The sequence below is a fragment of the Nerophis lumbriciformis genome, linkage group LG07 (genome assembly GCF_033978685.3).
Source record: "Nerophis lumbriciformis linkage group LG07, RoL_Nlum_v2.1, whole genome shotgun sequence".
NCBI classification, from domain to species: domain Eukaryota; kingdom Metazoa; phylum Chordata; class Actinopteri; order Syngnathiformes; family Syngnathidae; genus Nerophis; species Nerophis lumbriciformis.
The window spans coordinates 47,905,001-47,925,989 of NC_084554.2; the positions used below are offsets into that span (position 1 = coordinate 47,905,001).

The window sequence follows — 20,989 nt, forward strand, 5'->3', positions numbered from 1 at the left end:
TAAAGTGGTTAGCCACATTATTTTATGTGGTTCTCTGGTGGTTCTCTACATTGTTTTATATGGTTCACCACATCATTTGAAGTGACCTGCCATATCATTTTATATGGTTTGGTACATTATTTTGTAAGGCCCACCACATCATATTTTGTGGCCAGCCACATCTTTTTATGTGGTTCTCTACATTATTTTATATGGTGCGCCACATAATTTATTGTGGCCTGCCATATAATTTTATATGGTTTGCGACATTATTTTATATGACCCGCCACGTCAGTAATTGTAGACCGCCACATCATTTTATGTGGTTGGTTTCATTATGTTATGTGTCTGCCACATTATTTTAGGTGGTTCGCTACAGTATTTTATACGGCCCCGCCACATTATTTTATGTGGTTTGTTTCATTATTTTGTTTGGTCTGCCCCATCATTTTCGTGGCCATCCACATCAATTCAAGCGAGTCGTTTCATTATTTTACATGGCTCGCCACATCATTTCAAATGGTTTGCTTCATTATTTTATATGGCCTGCCTCATCATTTTATTGTGGCCCGTTATGTCATTTATGTGGTCTGCCACATAATTTATTGTCCCCAGCTACATCATTTTATGTGGTTCGCTTCATTATTTTATTTGGTCTACCACTTCATTTTTGTGGCCATCCACATCATTTTAAGTGGTTCGTTTCATTATTTTACATGGCCCGCCACCTCATTTTAAGGGGTTCGCTTCATTATTTTACATGGCTCGCCACATCATTTTAAGTGGTTTGTTTCATTATATTACATGGCCCGTGGTATCATTTATTGTGGCCCGCCACATAATTTGAAGTGGTTCGTTTCATTACTTTACATAGCCACCTCCTTTATTGTGGCCCGCCACATAATTTTAAATGGTTTGCTTCATTATTTTATATGGCCTGCCACATCATTTTATAGTGGCCCGTTATGTCATTAATGCGGTCTGCCACATCATTTATTGTCGCCCGCCACATCATTTTATGTGGTTCGCTTCATTATTTTATTTGGTCTACCACTTCATTTTCGTGGCCATCCACATCATTTTAAGTGGTTTGTTTCATTATTTTACATGGCCCGCCACCTCATTTATTGTGGCCCGCCATATCATTTTAAGTGGTTCGCTTCATTATTTTATATGGCCCGCCACATAATTTTAAATGGTTTGCTTCATTATTTTATATGGCCTGTCACATCATTTTATAGTGGCCCGTTATGTCATTAATGTGGTCTGCCACATAATTTATTGTCGCCCGCCACATCATTTTATGTGGTTCGCTTCATTATTTTATTTGGTCTACCACTTCATTTTCGTGGCCATCCACATCATTTTAAGTGGTTCGTTTCATTATTTTGTATGGCCCGCCACCTCATTTATTGTGGCCTGCCACATAATTTTAAGTGGTTCGTTTCATTATTTTATTTGGTCTGCCAATTCATTTTCGTGGCCATCCACATCATTTTAAGTGGTTCGTTTCATTATTTTGCATGGCCCGCCACATCATTTATTGTGGCCTGCCACATAATTTTAAGTGGTTCGTTTCATTATTTTACATGGCCCGCCACATCATTTTAAGTGGTTCGCTTCATTATTTTATTTGGTCTACCACTTCATTTTCGTGGCCATCCACATCATTTTAAGTGGTTCGTTTCATTATTTTGCATGGCCCGCCCCCTCATTTATTGTGGCCTGCCACATAATTTTAAGTGGTTCGTTTCATTATTTTACATGGCCCGCCACATCATTTTAAGTGGTTCGCTTCATTATTTTACATGGCCCGCCACATAATTTTAAGTGGTTTGTTTCATTATTTTACATGGCCCGCCACCTCCTTTATTGTGGCCCGCCACATAATTTTAAGGGGTTCGTTTCATTATTTTATTTGGTCTGCCACTTCATTTTCGTGGCCATCCACATAATTTTAAGTGGTTCGTTTCATTATTTTACATGGCCCGCCCCCTCATTTATTGTGGCTCGCCATATCATTTTAAGTGGTTCGCTTCATTATTTTACATGGCCCGCCACATAATTTTAAGTGGTTTGTTTCATTATTTTACATGGCCCGCCACCTCCTTTATTGTGGCCCGCCACATCATTTTAAGTGGTTCGTTTCATTATTTTACATGGCCCGCCACCTCCTTTATTGTGGCCCGCCACATCATTTTAAGTGGTTTGTTTAATTTTTTTACATGGTCCGCCACTTAATTTTATATTGTCCTGTCATGTCATTTATGTGGTTTGCCACATCATTTCTTGTGGCCTGCTGCTTCATTTTATGTGGCCTGCGAAAAGCTAGAAATAATAAAAGCACTTTGTAAGTGTATTTTTTTATTTATTTATATTTGACAATTTTGACAGGGAAATGTACTGCAAACGTTTGCATATGTTCTACACTTTCATTTTATCTGCTCGTGCAACAAGCCTTTTTTTAGTCGTCAAAAATAATGTATATATATATATATATATATATATATATATATATATATATGTATATATATACATATAATTAAAATATATAAAATATAATAATGAGAAAGAGTTGCCGATGCATGTTATATATTCATATATTTTCACCGTTACAAGCGGCCCTCCGAGGGCAGCCATAACTGTGATGTGGCCCGCTATAAAGACGAGTTTGACACCCCTGGTGTAGAAGGAGTACAGGAAGGACTTGGAGCAGGAAGTCAAGGGGCGGGGCTTATCCGGCGTGGGCCTGGAGGAAACACCCGAGCTGCTGAGGGTCAAAAACGCCAATCAGATTCTAAGCGAGGTTAGTAGTTTTGCAGCGAAACAGCCAAGGGATCTCTTCTGACCTTTGACCTCGATGTTCTGGACAGAGGGAGTACCGCAAGGATCTGGACACGGAGATCCTGGGGAAAGGAATGGAACTGAGCGGGGACGTCCTGGACGTCCAAAGAGCCTTGAAGGCGTCAGCGATCCAGAGTCAGGTAACTCTCAGAACCAGACATGCATGTTACTGCTGCACTGTTTGTGTGTGTGTGTGTGTGTGAGAGTGTGTGTGTGAGAGTGTGTGTGTGTTCTTGTATTTCTACCCTTCTTAAAACATCAAGAAGGAAAAGTAGCTTCCATATGAGGAGGTGTGAACAAGTTCAGACATAAATCATGGTCCCAATAACATTACATCTAATAGAGAATGTCTCATTTGCACCCCCTGGTGGTGAATTCTATCAAAATGAGGGTGGTCCCAAAAAGGAGGGATTTTTCAAATGGACTGTGTCTGTTTTAAAAGTGCTCCCCCTCTGGTCAACATATGAAATAACAAGTGTGTGTAAACATTTGAAGTGCTCCCCCTCTGGCCAACGTATGTAATAACAAGTGTGTGTAAGAAATTGAAATATGCCCCCTTTGGCCAAAATGTATTTAAAAACAAAACAAATCTGTATATAGAGACATACTCTAATAACTTGAAGTAAATAATAAAGATTAAAAACCAATTACAAACAAAACATAAAACAAAAAAAATTAACTAAAAGCAGTGTTTTTCCTCACAATTTGTCTACTTTTTTCTTATAAAATTGGGAACAATTTCTCATATTCTTTCTTTTTCTGTAATATTGCAATATTTTCTCGTAAAAATTATTACTTTTTTATGTAAAATTATTACTTTTTAATGCAAAATGGTGACATTTGTCATATAAAATTCTGACTTTTATCACAATATTGCCAATTGTGTTGTTGTTCCTGTAAAATAGTGACATTTTTTGAGTAAAATTATGACTTTTGTCATACTTTTGCCAAGTAAAATTCAGATTATTACAATAAAATTGGCAAAATTTCAAGCTTTTCTTGTAAAATTGCGACTGTTATTGAGTAAAATTATTACTTTTATATGTAAAATTATTACTTTTTAATGCAAAATGGTGACATTTGTCATATCAAATTCTGACTTTTATCACAATATTGCCAATTTTGTTGTTGTTCCTGTAAAATAGTGACATTTTTTGAGTAAAATTATGACTTTTGTCATACTTTTGCCAAGTAAAATTCAGATTACACTAAAATTGGCAAAATTTCAAGCTTTTTTTGTAAAATTGAGACTGTTATTGAGTAAAATTATTACTTTTATACGTAAAATTATTACTTTTTAATGCAAAATGGTGACATTTGTCATATCAAATTCTGACTTTTATCACAATATTGCCAATTGTGTTGTTGTTCCTGTAAAATAGTGACATTTTTTGAGTAAAATTATGACTTTTGTCATACTTTTGCCAAGTAAAATTCCAATTATTATTATAAAATTGCCAAAATTTTAAGCTTGTCTTGTAAAATTGTGACTATTATTCAGTAAAATTGCAACTTTTATCATAAGATTGCACACATGTTCAGTTTTTCTTGTAAAATTTTGACTTGCGTGGAGTAAAATTACGACTTTATTATAATACTGCCAAAATTCTAAGTTTTTCTTGTGAAATTGTGACCTTTTTCTTGTGAAATTCCAACTCATTTTTCGCAACAAGCTTTTTTATATTTGCATAGTATGTATATATGAATAATGTTTTAAATACATATCTTTATATATCTAGAAAGGGTGGTCCTAAAGAGGTAGGCATTATTCGGAGGTCTCAAGAAGGTAACAAATACAAGAATGTGTGTGTGTGTCACAGAGGTCCTACAAGCAGACGGAACATCTCAGCGAGAACTCGTACGGGACCATCACTGACACTCCGGAGCTCCTGCACGCCTCCTACCTGAAAGACGTGTACAGTCAGGTGAGTCGTTCCGCACGAAGTGTGAGCAGAACCCTGACTGATGACATCACGTGTGACATCACCACACCAGAGGAAGTACAAGGACGAGGCGGAGCGTCTGCGGGGCCGTTACAGCGTCCTGCCGCACACTCCCGAAATGGATCGCGTCAAGGCCAATCAGAGACACGTCAGCTCGGTGAGGCAGCAGAACGTCACGCACTATTTTACTAGAACTGACTTCTTCCACACTGAAAAATCTAAGCATTCGGCGGCCATTTTCATATTTTTCTATAACGCAATATTTATATTTACTTATCCTTTAGGGCACAGGTGTCAAACTCAAGGCCCATGGGCCACACCTGGCCTGCCACATCGTTGTATTTGCCTGCAAAAGCCTGGGGAAAATGTGTGTTAATAAAAGATTTCATTTTTTTCACTAAATGCAAATAAGTATTTCGATTTTCACAGGAAAAAATGCGTATCTTCTAAACGTTAGGATCTAATCATGCCCAATATTACATTATTTAAAGACCTACTGAAACCCACTACTACCGACCACGCAGTCTGATGTAGAATATTGGTTGAGAAATAACCAAAATTCAATGTTCAAATCAACGTCAGAACCCAACATTGATTAAACGTCGCCAAAAAGCATGTTGTTTCAACGTTGTATTTGTGTTGTAGAATATTGGTTGAGAAATAACTAAAATTCAATGGTCAAATCAACGTCACAACCCAACATTGATTACGTCGCCAAAAAGCATGTTGTTTCAACGTTGTATTTGTGTTGTAGAATATTGGTTGGGAAATGACCGAAATTCAATGGTCAAATCAACGTGAACCTAACATTGATTAAACGTCGCCAAAAAGCATGTTGTTTCAACGTTGCATTTGTGTAGTAGAATATTGGTTGGGAAATGACCAAAATTTAATGGTCAAATCAACGTCACAACCCAACATTGATTAAACGTAGCCAAAAAGCATGTTGTTTCAACGTTGTATTTGTGTTGTAGAATATTAGTTGGGAAATGACCAAATTTCAACAGTCAAATCAACATCACAACCTGAAATTGAATGAACGAAATCAAAAAGTATGTTGTTTCAACGTTGTATTTGTGTTGTAGAATTTTGGTTGGGAAATGACCAAATTTCAACGGTCAAATCAACTTTAGAACCCAATATTGATTAAACGTCGTCAAACTGCCTGTTGTTTCAACGTTGTATTTGTGTTGTAGAATATCGGTTGGGAAATAACCAAAATTCAATGGTCAAATCAATGTCAGAACCCAACATTGATTAAACGTAGCCAAAAAGCATGTTGTTTCAACGTTGTATTTGTGTTGTAGAATATTAGTTGGGAAATGAACAAATTTCAACAGTGAAATCAACATCACAACCTGACGTTGAATGAACAAAATCAAAAAGTATGTTGTTTCAACGTTGTATTTGTGTTGTAGAATTTTGGTTGGGAAATGACCAAATTTCAACGGTCAAATCAACTTTAGAACCCAATATTGATTAAACGTCGTCAAACTGCCTGTTGTTTCAACGTTGTATTTGTATTGTAGAATATTGGTTGAGAAATAAATAAAATTCAATGGTCAAATCAACGTCACAACCCAACATTGATTACGTCGCCAAAAAGCATGTTGTTTCAACGTTGTATTTGTGTTGTAGAATATTGGTTGGGAAATGACCGAAATTCAATGGTCAAATCAACGTGAACCTAACATTGATTAAACGTCGCCAAAAAGCATGTTGTTTCAACGTTGTATTTGTGTAGTAGAATATTGGTTGGGAAATGACCAAAATTCAATGGTCAAATCAACGTCACAACCCAACATTGATTATGTCGTCAAAAAGCATGTTGTTTCAACGTTGTCTTTGTGTTGTAGAATATTGGTTGGGAAATGACCAAAATTCAATGGTCAAATCAACGTTAACCTAACATTGATTAAACATCGCCAAAAAGCATGTTGTTTCAACGTTGTTTGCGTTGTAGAATATTGGTTGGGAAATGACCAAAATTCAATGGTCAAATCAACGTCACAACCCAACATTGATTACGTCGTCAAAAAGCATGTTGTTTCAACGTTGTATTTGTGTTGTAGAATATTGGTTGGGAAATGACCAAAATTCAATGGTCAAATCTAGGTGAACCTAACATTGATTAAACGTCGTCAAAAAGCATGTTGTTTCAACACTGTATTTGTGTTGTAGAATATTGGTTGAGAAATAACCAAAATTCAATGGTCAAATCGTCAGAACCCAACATTGATTAAACGTCGTCAAAAAGCATGTTGTTTCAACATTGTATTTGTGTTGTAGAATATTGGTTGGGAAATGACCAAAATTCAATGGTCAAATCAACGGTAACCTAACATTGATTAAACATCGCCAAAAAGCATATTGTTTCAACGTTGTTTGCGTTGTAGAATATTGGTTGGGAAATTACCAAAATTCAATGGTCAAATCAACGTCACAACCCAACATTGATTAAACGTAGTCAAAAAGCATGTTGTTTCAACGTTGTATTTGTGTTGTAGAATATTGGTTGGGAAATGACCAAAATTCAATGGTCAAATCAACGTGAACCTAACATTGATTAAACGTCGCCAAAAAGCATGTTGTTTCAACATTGTATTTGTGTTGTAGAATATTGGTTGGGAAATAACCAAAATTCAATGGTCAAATCAACGTCACAACCCAACATTGATTACTTCGTCAAACAGCATGTTGTTTCAACGTTGTATTTGTGTTGTAGAATATCGGTTGGGAAATAACCAAAATTCAATGGTCAAATCAACGTCAGAACCCAACATTGATTAAATGTTGTTAAAAAGCATGTTGTTTCAACGTTGTATTTGTGTTGTAGAATTTTGGTTGGGAAATGACCAAATTTCAACGGTCAAGTCAACTTTAGAACCCAATATTGATTAAACGTCGTCAAACTGCCTGTTGTTTCAACATTGTATTTGCGTTGTAGAATATTGGTTGGGAAATTAAGCAAAATTCAATGGTCAAATCAACGTCACAACCCAACATTGTTTAAATGTCGTCAAAAAGCATGTTGTTTCAATGTTGTATTTGTGTTGTAGAATATTGGTTGGGAAATTAACCAAAATTCAATGGTCAAATCAACATCAGAACCCAACATTGATTAAACGTAGCCAAAAAGCATGTTGTTTCAACGTTGTGTTTGAGTTGTTTAAAGTCAGGACCTAATTCAACGAGTTCTCAACCTTGTTTCAATGTCTTGTGCCTGCTGGGTAATTCCTGACCGAAGACACTGTTATGAGCGGGTCCCTTTTGGGTCCCAGGAGTAAGTGTGTATAGTCAATGTTAATCTTGCTACTTGTATCTGTTGCTGTTCTGCAAATCAAAACACTTCAGGTGAACGTGACTCTCTGACTCTCTCATCCGCCAGCTGCACTACTGCTGGGACTCCAAGCTCATGAGAGGTCTGATGTCCTCAGTCGCGGAGACGCCCGAGATCGTCCTCGCCAGGGAGAACGCCAAGAAGATCAGCGATGTACACACACACACCGACACACACCAACACACACACACACGCTTTAGAGGCGGAGTCTGTCATTGATTGATTGATTGAAACTTTTATTAGTAGATTGCACAGTACAGTACATATTCTGTACAATTGACCACTAAATGGTAACACCCGAATACGTTTTTCAACTTGTTTAAGTCGGGGTCCACTTAAATTGATTCATGATACAGATATATACTATCATCATAATACAGTCATCACACAAGTTAGTATATACATGGCATTATTTATAAATGTGCTGATGCATGTGCAGGTCCAGTACAGAGAAGAGGTGGGCTGTGGGACCGCCGTCACGGACACACCGGAGATGAAAAGAGTCCGACGCAACCAAGAGAACATCAGCTCAGTGAGGACGAGGAAACGCACTCATCCGCACTTTGGTGTATTCACGTCATGACGTGTGTGTGTGTGTGTTCTGGCAATGCTTACTTAATGGGGACATCGCTCTGTTTACACAGTCACCTTTAGGGGACCTCTGATGGTATGGGGACAAAAAAACAGGTCCCCTAAGGGGAAACCTTTTTAAATGATAGTCAGATCCATTCTGAAGATGCCTAAGTGATTTTTAAGCTTTGGCCCATAAAACATGTTTACTGGTTAGTTTGAGTGTGAGACATTTGCACAGCAGCCCCCTCATTGGGCTGTAGCTGGTACTTTGATTGATTGATTGAAACTTTTATGAGTAGATTGCACAGTTCAGTACATATTCCGTACAATTGACCACTAAATGGTAACACCCCAATAAGTTTTTCAACTCGGGGTCCACGTAAATCAATTCATGGTACAGATATATACTATCATCATAATACAGTCATCACACAAGTTAATCATCAGAGTATATACATTGAATTATTTACATTATTTAAAATCCAGGGGGCGGGTTTTGGAGGGTTTGGTTGATATCAGCACTTCGGTCATCAGACAAATGGGCACTCAGTGGCCTGGTGGTTAGAGTGTCCGCCCTGAGATTGGTAGGTCGTGAGTTCAAACCCCGGCCGAGTCATACCAAAGACTATAAAAATGGGACTCATTACGTCCCTGCTTGGCACTCAGCATCAAGGGTTGGAATTGGGGGTTAAATCACCAAAAATGATTCCCGGGCGCGGCCACCGCTGCTGCTCACTGCTCCCCTCACCTCCCAGGGGGCGATCAAATAAGCTGTTTAAACCGAGCTTTCCATCCTTCTATATATGGTAGTTGGAGTTGCAGACAACCTCATTACTGCTAAACAGCAGTTTTCAGTAATGTCACAGCAGATGCAGGATTTGCTTTAACATTTAAGTGGTGAAACTTCCTATAAGAGGACAGCTGTAGTGCTGGATTCTGACCATCATGTCATATTTCATTTCAACTTTTTTTTTATTTTATTTTTTTTAATGGTCCTCAGAAGTCACGTACAAATTTGTGTGACTTATGCAAAATTATCTAAATTTGGTCCCCATGAACCATATGAACTCTTTTCCCCAGGGTCCCCAGTAAGAATGATCAGCACATTACTTCATCAATCCAGAGATTTAAAGACGTGTATGAGATAACTGGCCAGTGGACATTTTACACCTTTTTTTTTTATGCCTCCACAACCTGTAGAAAGGGTGGTCCCCACAAGTGATGATCAAAAACTTGCTCCCCATTCCAAATGATAACCAGGATGTGTGTGTGTGTGTGTGTGGACAGGTGAAGTACCAGCGTGGGATGCGGGAGCTGAGGGGGCGGAGCTGCACCGAGTTGGACACGCCTGAGTACAGGCGCGTCAGGAGGTCACAGGACTCGGTCTCCATGGTAGCGGCCTGCTTGTGGGAGGAGCTAACAGGGCACATCGTGTGGGACCGCAGCACTCAACATGGAGGATGTGTGTGTGTGTGTGTGTGGATAATAAAGGTTGGATTCAGGCGTCGGTTGGTTTATTTGTGCTCACTGACAAAATGCACCGTGTGTGTGTGTGTGTGTGTGTGTGTGTGTGTGTGTGTGTGTCCAGCACTTCCTACTTACACGCACATGTTTTGTTGACGTCTCCTGTGGTTGGTCCGACAGGCCAAGTACCACGAGGACTTTGAGCGTGCCCGCGGTCGAGGCTCTACGCCGGGATTAGACGAGCCGGGCATGGAGCGCTACCAGCGAGCCAATCACATGATGGCCGACGCCGGCCCGCACAAGCAGATGGTGGAGATGGACCGGCGGCCCGGAGGCATCATCGTAGGTCAGCAAACTCTTGTGCAGCTTTTTAAAAATACTCTCCTTTTCAATTGAGAAGGCCACACAATTAGACACGGTATATATTTACAAACCCCGTTTCCATATGAGTTGGGAAATTGTGTTAGATGTAAATATAAACGGAATACAACGATTTGCAAATCCTTTTCAACCCATATTCAGTTGAATGCACTACAAAGACAACATATTTGATGTTCAAACTCAATAACTTTTTTTTTTTTTTTGCAAATAATAATTAACTTAGAATTTCATGGCTGCAACACGTGCCAAAGTAGTTGGGAAAGGGCATGTTCACCACTGTGTTACATGGCCTTTCCTTTTAACAACACTCAGTAAACGTTTGGGAACTGAGGAGACACATTTTTTAAGCTTCTCAGGTGGAATTCTTTCCCATTCTTGCTTGATGTACAGCTTAAGTTGTTCAACAGTCCGGGGGTCTCCGTTGTGGTATTTTAGGCTTCATAATGCACCACACATTTTCAATGGGAGACAGGTCTGGACTACAGGCAGGCCAGTCTAGTACCCGCACTCTTTTACTATGAAGCCACGTTGATGTAACACGTGGCTTGGCATTGTTTTGCTGAAATAAGCAGGGGCGTCCATGGTAACGTTGCTTGGATGGCAACATATGTTGCTCCAAAACCTGTATGTACCTTTCAGCATTAATGGCGCCTTCACAGATGTGTAAGTTCCCCATGTCTTGGGCACTAATACACCCCCATACCATCATAGAGGCTGGCTTTTCAACTTTGCACCTATAACAATCCGGATGGTTCTTTTCCTCTTTGGTCCGGAGGACACGACGTCCAGTTTCCAAAAACAATTTGAAATGTGGACTCGTCAGATCACAGAACACTTTTCCACTTTGTATCAGTCCATCTTAGATGAGCTCAAGCCCAGCGAAGCCGACGGCGTTTCTGGGTGTTGTTGATAAACGGTTTTCGCCTTGCATAGGAGAGTTTTAACTTGCACTTACAGATGTAGCGACCAACTGTAGTTATTGACAGTTGGTTTCTGAAGTGTTCCTGAGCCCATGTGGTGATATCCTTTACACATTGATGTCGCTTGTTGATGCAGTACAGCCTGAGGGATCGAAGGTCATGGGCTTAGCTGCTTACGTGCAGTGATATCTCCAGATTCTCTGAACCCTTTGATGATATTACGGACCGTAGATGGTGAAATCCCTAAATTCCTTGCAATAGCTGGTTGAGAAAGGTTTTTCTTAAACTGTTCAACAATTTGCTCATGTATTTGTTGACAAAGTGGTGACCCTCGCCCATTCCTTGTTTGTGAATGACTGAGCATTTCATGGAATCTACTTTTATACCCAATCATGGCACCCACCTGTTCCCAATTTGCCTGTTCACCTGTGGGATGTTCCAAATAAGTGTTTGATGAGCATTCCTCAACTTTATCAGTATTTATTGCCACCTTTCCCAACTTCTTTGTCACGTGTTGCTGGCATCAAATTCTAAAGTTAATGATTATTTGCACACACAAAAAAATGTTATGAGTTTGAACATCAAATATGTTGTCTTTGTAGCATATTCAACTGAATATGGGTTGAAAATGATTTGCAAATCATTGTATTCCGTTTATATTTACATCTAACACAATTCCCCAACTCATATGGAAACAGGGTTTGTATTTAATTTCTCTGCCTTAAATTGCAATTATAAAAAAAAATGTTTACCCTAAGTGACTTAAATAGAAAGGGATTTGATGATGGCGCTATCTGCAGGTGAACAAGTCGTGTCAAAAATACTTTTTTCAGCACATTTAAAACAAATGAGGTTGAGCATTGTAAGACAGTAATCAATCATCAATCAATGTTTATTTATATAGCCCTAAATCACAAGTGTCTCAAAGGGCTGCACAAGCCACAACGACATCCGCGGTACAGAGCCCACATCAGCCCAAGGAAAAACTCACAACCCCAATGGGACGTTGATGTGAATGATTTGGAGAGGACCGCATATGTGGGTAACCCCCCCTCCCCTCTAGGGGAGACCGAATGCAATGGACGTCGAGTGGGTCTGACATAATATTGTGAAAGTCCAGTCCATAGTAGATCCAACATAATAGTGAGAGTCCAGTCCATAGTGGATCTAACATAATAGTGAGAGTCCAGTCCATAGTGGATCTAACATAATAGTGTGAGAGTCCAGTCCATAGTGGATCTAACATAATAGTGAAAGTCCAGTCGATAGTGGATCTAACATAATAGTGAGAGTCCAGTCCATAGTGGATCTAACATAATAGTGAGAGTCCAGTCCATAGTGGATCTAACATAATAGTGAGAGTCCAGTCCATAGTGGATCTAACATAATAGTGAAAGTCCAGCCCATAGTGGATCTAACATAATAGTGAGAGTCCAGCCCATAGTGGAGCTAACATATTAGCGAAAGTCCAGTCCATAGTGGATCTAACATAATAGTGAAAGTCCAGCCCATAGTGGATCTAACATAATAGTGAGAGTCCAGTCCATAGTGGATCTAACATAATAGTGAGAGTCCAGTCCATAGTGGGTCTAACATATTAGTGAAAGTCCAGTCCATAGTGGATCTAACATAATAGTGAGAGTCCAGTCCATAGTAGATCTAACATAATAGTGAGAGTCCAGTCCATAGTGGATCTAACATAATAGTGAGAGTCCAGTCCATAGTGGATCTAACATAATAGTGTGAGAGTCCAGTCCATAGTGGATCTAACATAATAGTGAGAATCCTGTCCATAGTGGATCTAACATAATAGTGTGAGAGTCCAGTCCATAGTGGATCTAACATAATAGTGAGAGTCCAGTCCATAGTGGATCTAACATAATAGTGTGAGAGTCCAGTCCATAGTGGATCTAACATAATAGTGTGAGAGTCCAGTCCTTAGTGGATCTAACATAATAGTGTGAGAGTCCAGTCCATAGTGGATCTAACATAATAGTAAGAGTCCAGTCCATAGTGGGGCCAGCAGGAGACCATCCCGAACAGAGACGGGTCAGCAGCGCAGAGATGTCCCCAACCGATGCACAGGTCCACCCCGGTTCCCGACTCTGGACAGCCAGCACTTCATCCATGGCCACCGGACCTGTGTCCCCCCCCCTCCACAAGGGAGAGGGGGGCAGAGGAGAAAAGAAAAGAAACGGCAGATCAACTCGTCTAAAAAGGGGGTCTATTTAAAGGCTAGAGTATACAAATGAGTTTTAAGATGGGACTTAAATGTTTCTCCTGAGGTAGCATCTCTAACTGTTACTGTAAAAGCAATAAAATTGTGGCTCACAAAGTGCAGAATGAAAAAAAACCCAGCAGAGGGCGCTGTCTCATAAGTTAATGCACTCAACATTTTCCAGCAGGAAGATGCCTTGACAATACTTGATATTGTTTTAAGTATTGTACTGTCGATATGCGCCAGGCCAGTGATTGTCAAACTGTGGTACGTGTACCACTAGTGGTCAACCAAAGAATCACTCCATTAAAACACAGTGTTACTGTTCAAACTGTCAGGTTACAGTGGCCAAAAATATAAGAAATACTTGTTAAATAAAACCTCTGCCTTGTTTTTAATAAATACTTAGGCCTACTACGCTACTGTATTTTAATGTTGGTCATTAGTTTTTTCTGAGGTGGTACTTGGTGGGAAAAAGTTTGAATAAAACATGAGTAATATCTCTCAATTATGGATTTATTTAATTATTTTTCAATTAGATATATTACGTATGTCAGAGGCATTTTTATAGGGCTCAAGGTCTTTATAATAGGTCTTTTATGGGTGCCTCCATTATTTTTTTAATACTCACAGGGGGTCTCCAACATGACACCGCAAATATCAGGGATCCATCTCTCGCTTACCGCTGTGTTCCGGATTTGACTGCGATAAATATATCTCCGCAAAGTAGGAATTATTTGTTATAAAATAAATGTTTTCATTTCATTAATTATTTTTTATTTTATTTTATTTTATTTTTATATATATATATATATATATATATATATATATATATATATATATATATATATATATATATATATATATATATATATATATATATGTATATATATATATGTATATATATATATATATATATATATATGTATATATATATATATATATATATATATATATATATATATATATATATATATGTATATATATATATATATATATATATATATATATATATATATATATATATAAATATATATATATATATATATATATATATATATATATATATATATATATTATTTTTTTTTCATCTGTCCTGTCCAGCCACTCAGACAAATCATATAGTTGATGTAGATGATCATATCTGTGTACAGATTTACATTAGAAAAAGATAAGTGTTGGATACTTCTATTGTTACCTTAAATGAAATGTTTGGGTATAGGGCTGCAACAACTAATCGATTAAATCGATTAAAATCGATTATAAAAATAGTTGGCGATTAATTTAGTCATCGATTCGTTGGATCTATGCTATGCGCATGCGCAGAGGCAATTTTTTATTTTATTTTTTAATTTTTATTTTTAATTTTTTTTTTATAAACCTTTGTTTATAAACTGCAACATGTACAAACAGCTGAGAAACAATAATCAAAATAAGTATGGTGCCAGTAAGCTGGGTTTTTTCCCCAATAAAATACTGGAAAGGATAGAAATGTAGTTTGTCTCTTTTATCCGATTATTAATCGATTAATCGAAGTAATAATCGACAGATTAATCGATTATCAAATTAATCGTTAATTGCAGCCTTATTTGGGTAGAAAAGCTATTTTCTTTAAGGTTATAAAGAAATTAATCACAGCTATTATGTTTTTGAAAAAGATTTTGAATCGAAAAACGTTTTGAATCAAAAATTGATTGTGAATCGGAAATCAATTCTGAATCGAATCGTGTGGTGCCCAAAGATTGACACCTCTACTTTAAATAGCATTGATGAAAAACGTTTGTTTAAAAAAAAAAAAAAAAAAAAAATTAAGATTAAGATTCCCGCTGCCTATCTTTAAAAAGAAAAGTTTTCTAAATAAAAGCTCAGCATCAGCTACATCATCGATATTTTTCATTTTTTTGGAATTAAAAATGCCAGCAAAAGGGTTGAGAATCCCTGATGTGGACTTGTTGTGGTTCCGGCTGGTTCTTCTGGCCCGACTGGACCGTTCGTGTGCTAACCTTCACCCCCTGGTGTGTTAAAAAGACCTGAAGGTGTGGCGAACAGACCCAGGCTCCATCTTTGACTTCGACCCTCTGGAAGACGACGTCCAGTCCAAGAGCCTCCGCAGGATGTCTGGTAGTCCAACCCCTCCCCCGATCAATGCTCAGCTGTAATCATTAGCGTGTGCAGGCGATCGTGATCGTTTGACCATGTCTCCCCCTTCCCCCCGGTGCCAGAGCGGGCCGACCGCAGGCTGAGCAGGCGTCAGTCCCCGGCGCCCAGTCACGGCGGCACTCAGTCCGTCAGCTCGCTGACCTCTGACCTTTGGGAGCGCAGCAGCAACAGCGACACAGCCGGTACCTGACGAGCACAAGCGCGCTATTAACATTGCGTGGTGTGATTGGACGTTAACATCACGTGTGGGCCTGCGGGTGCATGAACACATTCAGGGAGGGAAAAGACAAACTCCTCCATGCATGTCTTTGTGGAGCTTGCTGTGTGCACTAGGAGGAGAAAAGGGCATCCCTCAAGGCACCAGTTTAAGTACTCTACTTTTTGGCCGCTACAAATTGTTTGCGCGCACTTTCATTTATGTAACTAAGGTGTTGCTGTAGCTTGTTTACTTCGGATGCAGTCAGTAGTTCTTGAATGATACTAGTGGTGTTCCTCAGGGTTCCATTTTAGGTCCTCTCATGTTCACCATTTGGGCTATTCAATCTTTGTCTTTATTACAAAAGCTTTTTTTTGCGTTTCAGTTTCTTTAACTAAATTCTTCTGCTGACAACAAATTTGTAAGAAAAATGTGTGTGTTTGAAAATTGAGTGTGTAAAAATAGCGTATAAGAAATGCAAAAAAAAATCAGTGCAGTAAAGTTCAGTTTGAAAAAAATTCTGTGTATAAAAATAGCGTGTAAAACATTCAGAAAAAATCAGTGTATAAAAATTCAGTGCATGTAAATTCAGTGTTAAAAAATATTCAGTGTTGAAAAATTCAGAGCAGCCCAAAAAAAAAATCAGTGCAGTAAAGTTCAGTTTGAAATAAATTCTGTGTATAAAAATAGCGTGTAAAAAATGCAGAAAAAATATCAGTGTATAAAAATGTGTGCAAAAAAAAAATCAGTGTATTAGCATTCAATGCGTAAAAATTCAGTGTCTACAGAATACGGTGTAAAACATTCAGAAACATTCCGTGTATATAAACAATAATAATTTTTATGTAACTTAATTTTTTGGCGTTTCAGTTTCCTTAACTAAATTCTTCTGCTGACAACCTCATCACATTTGTAAGAAAAATGTGTTTGAAAATTCAGTGTGTAAAAATAGTGTAAAAAAAAATGCAGAAAAAATCAGTGTATAAAAATTCAGTGCCAAACAATTCTGAAAAATGTAAGAAAAATGTGTGTGTTTGAAAATTCAGTGTGTAAAAATAGCGTGTAAGAAATGCAGAAAAAAATCAGTGTATAAAAATTCAGTGCAAGTAAATTCAGTGTTGAAAAATTCAGAGCAGAAAAATTCTATCTAAAAAAAAAATCAGTGCAATAAAGTTCAGTTTGAAAAAAATTCTGTGTATAAAAATAGCGTGTAAAAAATGCAGAAAAAATATCAGTGTATAAAAATGTTTACAAAAGTTCAGTGCAAAAAAAATCAGTGTGTTAGCATTAAATGCGTAAAAATTCAGTGTCTACAGAATACGGGGTAAAACATTCAGAAAAAATTCAGTGTATATAAACTGTGTATATAAAAATAGTGTGTAAAAAAATCAGTGTATAAAAATTCAGTGCCAAACAATTCAGTGTATAAAAATATCAGTGCAAGAAACTTCAGTGTTGAAAAATTCAGACCAGAAAAATTAAATCCCCCCCAAAAAAATCAGTGCAGTAAAGTTCAGTTTGAAAACAAATCTGTATATAAAAATAGCGTGCAAAAAATGCAGAAAAATATCAATGTATAAAAATGTTGTGTACAAAAGTTCAGTGCAAAAGAAAATCAGTGTATTAGCATTCAATGCGTAAAAATTCAGTGTCTACAGAATACGGTGTAAAACATTTAGAAAAATTCAATGTATATAAACTGTGTATAAAAATAGTGTGTAAAAAAATGCAGAAAAAGATCAGTTTATAAAAATTCAGTGCCAAACAATTCAGTGAATAAAAATATCAGTGCAAGAAAATTCAGTGTTCAAAAAATATACAGTGTTGAAAAATTCAGAGCAGATAAAATTAAATAAATAATAAAATCAGTGTAGAAAAGTTCCGTTTGAAAACATTTTTGTGTATTTAAAGAGTGTGTAAAGAAAATTCAGAAAAAATCAGAGTATAAAAATTTAGTGTACAAAAGTTTAGTGCAAAAAAATCAGTGTATTAGCATTCAATGCATAAGAATTCAGTGTCTACAGAATACGGTGTAAAACATTCATAAAAATATAGTGTATATAAACTGCATATAAAAATAATGTGTAAAAAAAAATGCAGATAAAATCAGTGTATAAAAGTTCAGTGCCAAACAGCTCAGCGTATAAAAATATCATCCATCCATCCATCCTTAAAAGAATTCAGTGTATAAAAATAGTGTGTAAAAAATACAGAAAAAAATCAATGTATACAAATTTTTTGTGCAAAAAAAAAATCTGTGTATTAGCATTAAATGCATAAAAAGGTCGGTGTCTAAAGAATACTGTGTAAAACATTCAGAACTATTCGGTGTATAAAAACTGTTTATTAAAACAGTTTGTAAAAAATGCGGAAAAATTCAGTGTACAAAGTTCAGTGCAAAAAAATCAGTGTATAAACATTTACTGTACAAAAATTAATTGTATAAAATGACTGTGTAAAACATGCAGAAAGGTTCAGTGCAAAAAAAAAAACCAGTATATAAATATTCAATGGAAATAAATTCAGTGTATAAAAAATTTTGTGCAAAATAAATTCAGTGGCAAAAAAAATCACTGTTGGAAAATTCAGTGCAGAAAAATTCAAAGTGAAAAAATGTGTGTATAAACAGTTTGTAAAAAATGCTGAAAAATCAGAGTATAAAAATTCAGTGTACAAAGTTCAGTGCAAAAAAATCATTGTATAAACATTTAATGTACAAAAAAAAAATTCTTTAAATTACTGTGTAAAACATGCAGAAAGGTTCAGTGCAAAAAAAAACAGTACCGGTATATAAAAATTCAGTGCAAAAAAAAAATCTGTTAAAAAATTCAGTGCAGAAAAATTCTAGGTAAAAAAAAATGTGTAAAAAATGCAGAAATGCAACGAGTCCAGAAATATTTGTTGCTTCAAAATTCATGACCCACTTCTGGTAAATTAAGACTGAAGCAATCGATCCTGTTTCAGATCCAGCCAATGAGCTGTCAAGTTTGAAGTCACTTTAGATTCCTACACTGAATTTTTTTTATAGTTAATTTTGAAATAATGTATTTTAAAAAACAACATTTTTGAACACAAATTTTGCTCCAAAATTTGTATTCAATGAACATGTCAATCATTTCTAAAACAATTCAGTTTACGTAAATCAAACGCAAAAAAAAAGAAAAAGAACATTTTTTGTAATAGAGACACAATTTAACCTCAATACTAAATGAGACTAACAGTCAAGGGAGAAGTCCCGCCCCAAAAAGTGTAACCTGACCACATTTAAAGGGACAGTAACATGATGCAGGAAACCCAGCACGCAACTTTCTTACTTTAGTCACGATGACATTTCCAATCGCCTCATTTCCACCCTCCCTGTTCTGTTGCACAGCTCCCGTGCTGCCTGGCGCGTACCATCAGGGCGTGCACGTGCATCAGCATCCGCAGCATCACCACGGCTACATGCACCAAACCAGCATGTCGTCCGTCAGATCCGTCACGTCTCCGCCGCACTCGGCCACCACGGTGAGTCACACAGGCGCCCATTTCCGCCCGCTCACTCACTCTTCACTCCCTGGCGCGCAGCGGGTCTACCGGGCGCTGTACGACTACGCGGCGCAAGACCACGACGAGGTCTCCTTCAGGGACGGCGACGTCATCGTCAACGCTCAGCCCATCGACGAGGGCTGGATGTACGGCACCGTGCAGCGCACCGGCAAGTCCGGGATGTTGCCGGCCAACTACGTGGAGTGTTGTAACTAGTTCCTGTGTGTGTGCAGTAGGAAGGGGATTCACACGGCCCCATTCGTCGCGGTTTACCTGACACATGAAACGTGACGAAATTGGGACGTACACTCCCCACTTAAGTTCAATATCTTTAAATGGCTTTTGTGGCAATTCCAACTTTGACCACAGCGCCAGTTACTTCTACAAACCCTGTTTCCATATGAGTTGGGAAATTGTGTTAGATGTAAATATAAACGGAATACAATGATTTGCAAATCATTTTCAACCCATATTCAGTTGAATATGCTACAAAGACAACATATTTGATGTTTGAACTGATAAACATTTTTTTTTTTGCAAATAATCATTAACTTTAGAATTTGATGCCAGCAACACGTGACAAAGAAGTTGGGAAAGGTGGCAATAAATACTGATAAAGTTGAGGAATGCTCATCAAACACTTATTTGGAACATCCCACAGGTGAACAGGCAAATTGGGAACAGGTGGGTGCCATGATTGGGTATAAAAGTAGATTCCATGAAATGCTCAGTCATTCACAAACAAGGATGGGGCGAGGGTCACCACTTTGTCAACAAATGCGGGAGCAAATTGTTGAACAGTTTAAGAAAAACCTTTCTCAACCAGCTATTGCAAGGAATTTAGGGATTTCACCATCTACGGTCCGTAATATCATCAAAGGGTTCAGAGAATCTGGAGAAATCACTGCACGTAAGCAGCTAAGCCCGTGACCTTCGATTCCTCAGGCTGTACTGCATCAACAAGCGACATCAGTGTGTAAAGGATATCACCACATGGGCTCAGGAACACTTCAGAAAACCACTGTCAGTAACTACAGTTAGTCGCCACATCTTTAAGTGCAAGTTAAAACTCTCCTATGCAAGGCGAAAACCGTTTATCAACAACACCCAGAAACGCCGTCGGCTTCGCTGGGCCTGAGCTCATCTAAGATGGACTGATACAAAGTGGAAAAGTGTTCTGTGGTCTGACGAGTCCACATTTCAAATTGTTTTTGGAAACTGTGGACGTCGTGTCCTCCGGACCAAAGAGGAAAAGAACCATCCGGATTGTTATAGGCGCAAAGTTGAAAAGCCAGCATCTGTGATGGTATGGGGGTGTATTAGTGCCCAAGACATGGGTAACTTACACATCTGTGAAGGCACCATTAATGCTGAAAGGTACATACAGGTTTTGGAGCAACATATGTTGCCATCCAAGCAACGTTACCATGGACGCCCCCTGCT

General features: G+C 37.8%; 2 protein-coding genes across 2 annotated transcripts in view; both read left to right on the forward strand.

The window, feature by feature from the left end:
- Positions 1-8,887, forward strand: part of LOC133609410 (uncharacterized) — a 68,242-nt gene extending 59,355 nt beyond the window's left edge. Inside the window, exons 40-45 of the mRNA XM_061964979.2 lie at positions 2,669-2,785; positions 2,853-2,963; positions 4,644-4,748; positions 4,819-4,923; positions 8,155-8,259; positions 8,546-8,887. Coding sequence (XP_061820963.1) covers positions 2,669-2,785; positions 2,853-2,963; positions 4,644-4,748; positions 4,819-4,923; positions 8,155-8,259; positions 8,546-8,689 — 687 coding nt within the window. The 3' untranslated portion in view covers positions 8,690-8,887. The remainder of the gene's footprint in view (positions 1-2,668; positions 2,786-2,852; positions 2,964-4,643; positions 4,749-4,818; positions 4,924-8,154; positions 8,260-8,545) is intronic.
- A 1,380-nt stretch (positions 8,888-10,267) lies between these two features.
- LOC133609412 (LIM zinc-binding domain-containing Nebulette-like) lies at positions 10,268-19,800 on the forward strand. Its single transcript, XM_061964982.2, has 3 exons — positions 10,268-10,489; positions 19,392-19,525; positions 19,586-19,800. The coding sequence occupies exons 1-3, from the start codon at positions 10,393-10,395 to the stop codon at positions 19,760-19,762; spliced, it is 408 nt and encodes a 135-aa protein (XP_061820966.1). The 5' UTR covers positions 10,268-10,392; the 3' UTR covers positions 19,763-19,800.
- Positions 19,801-20,989: the final 1,189 nt, after the last annotated feature.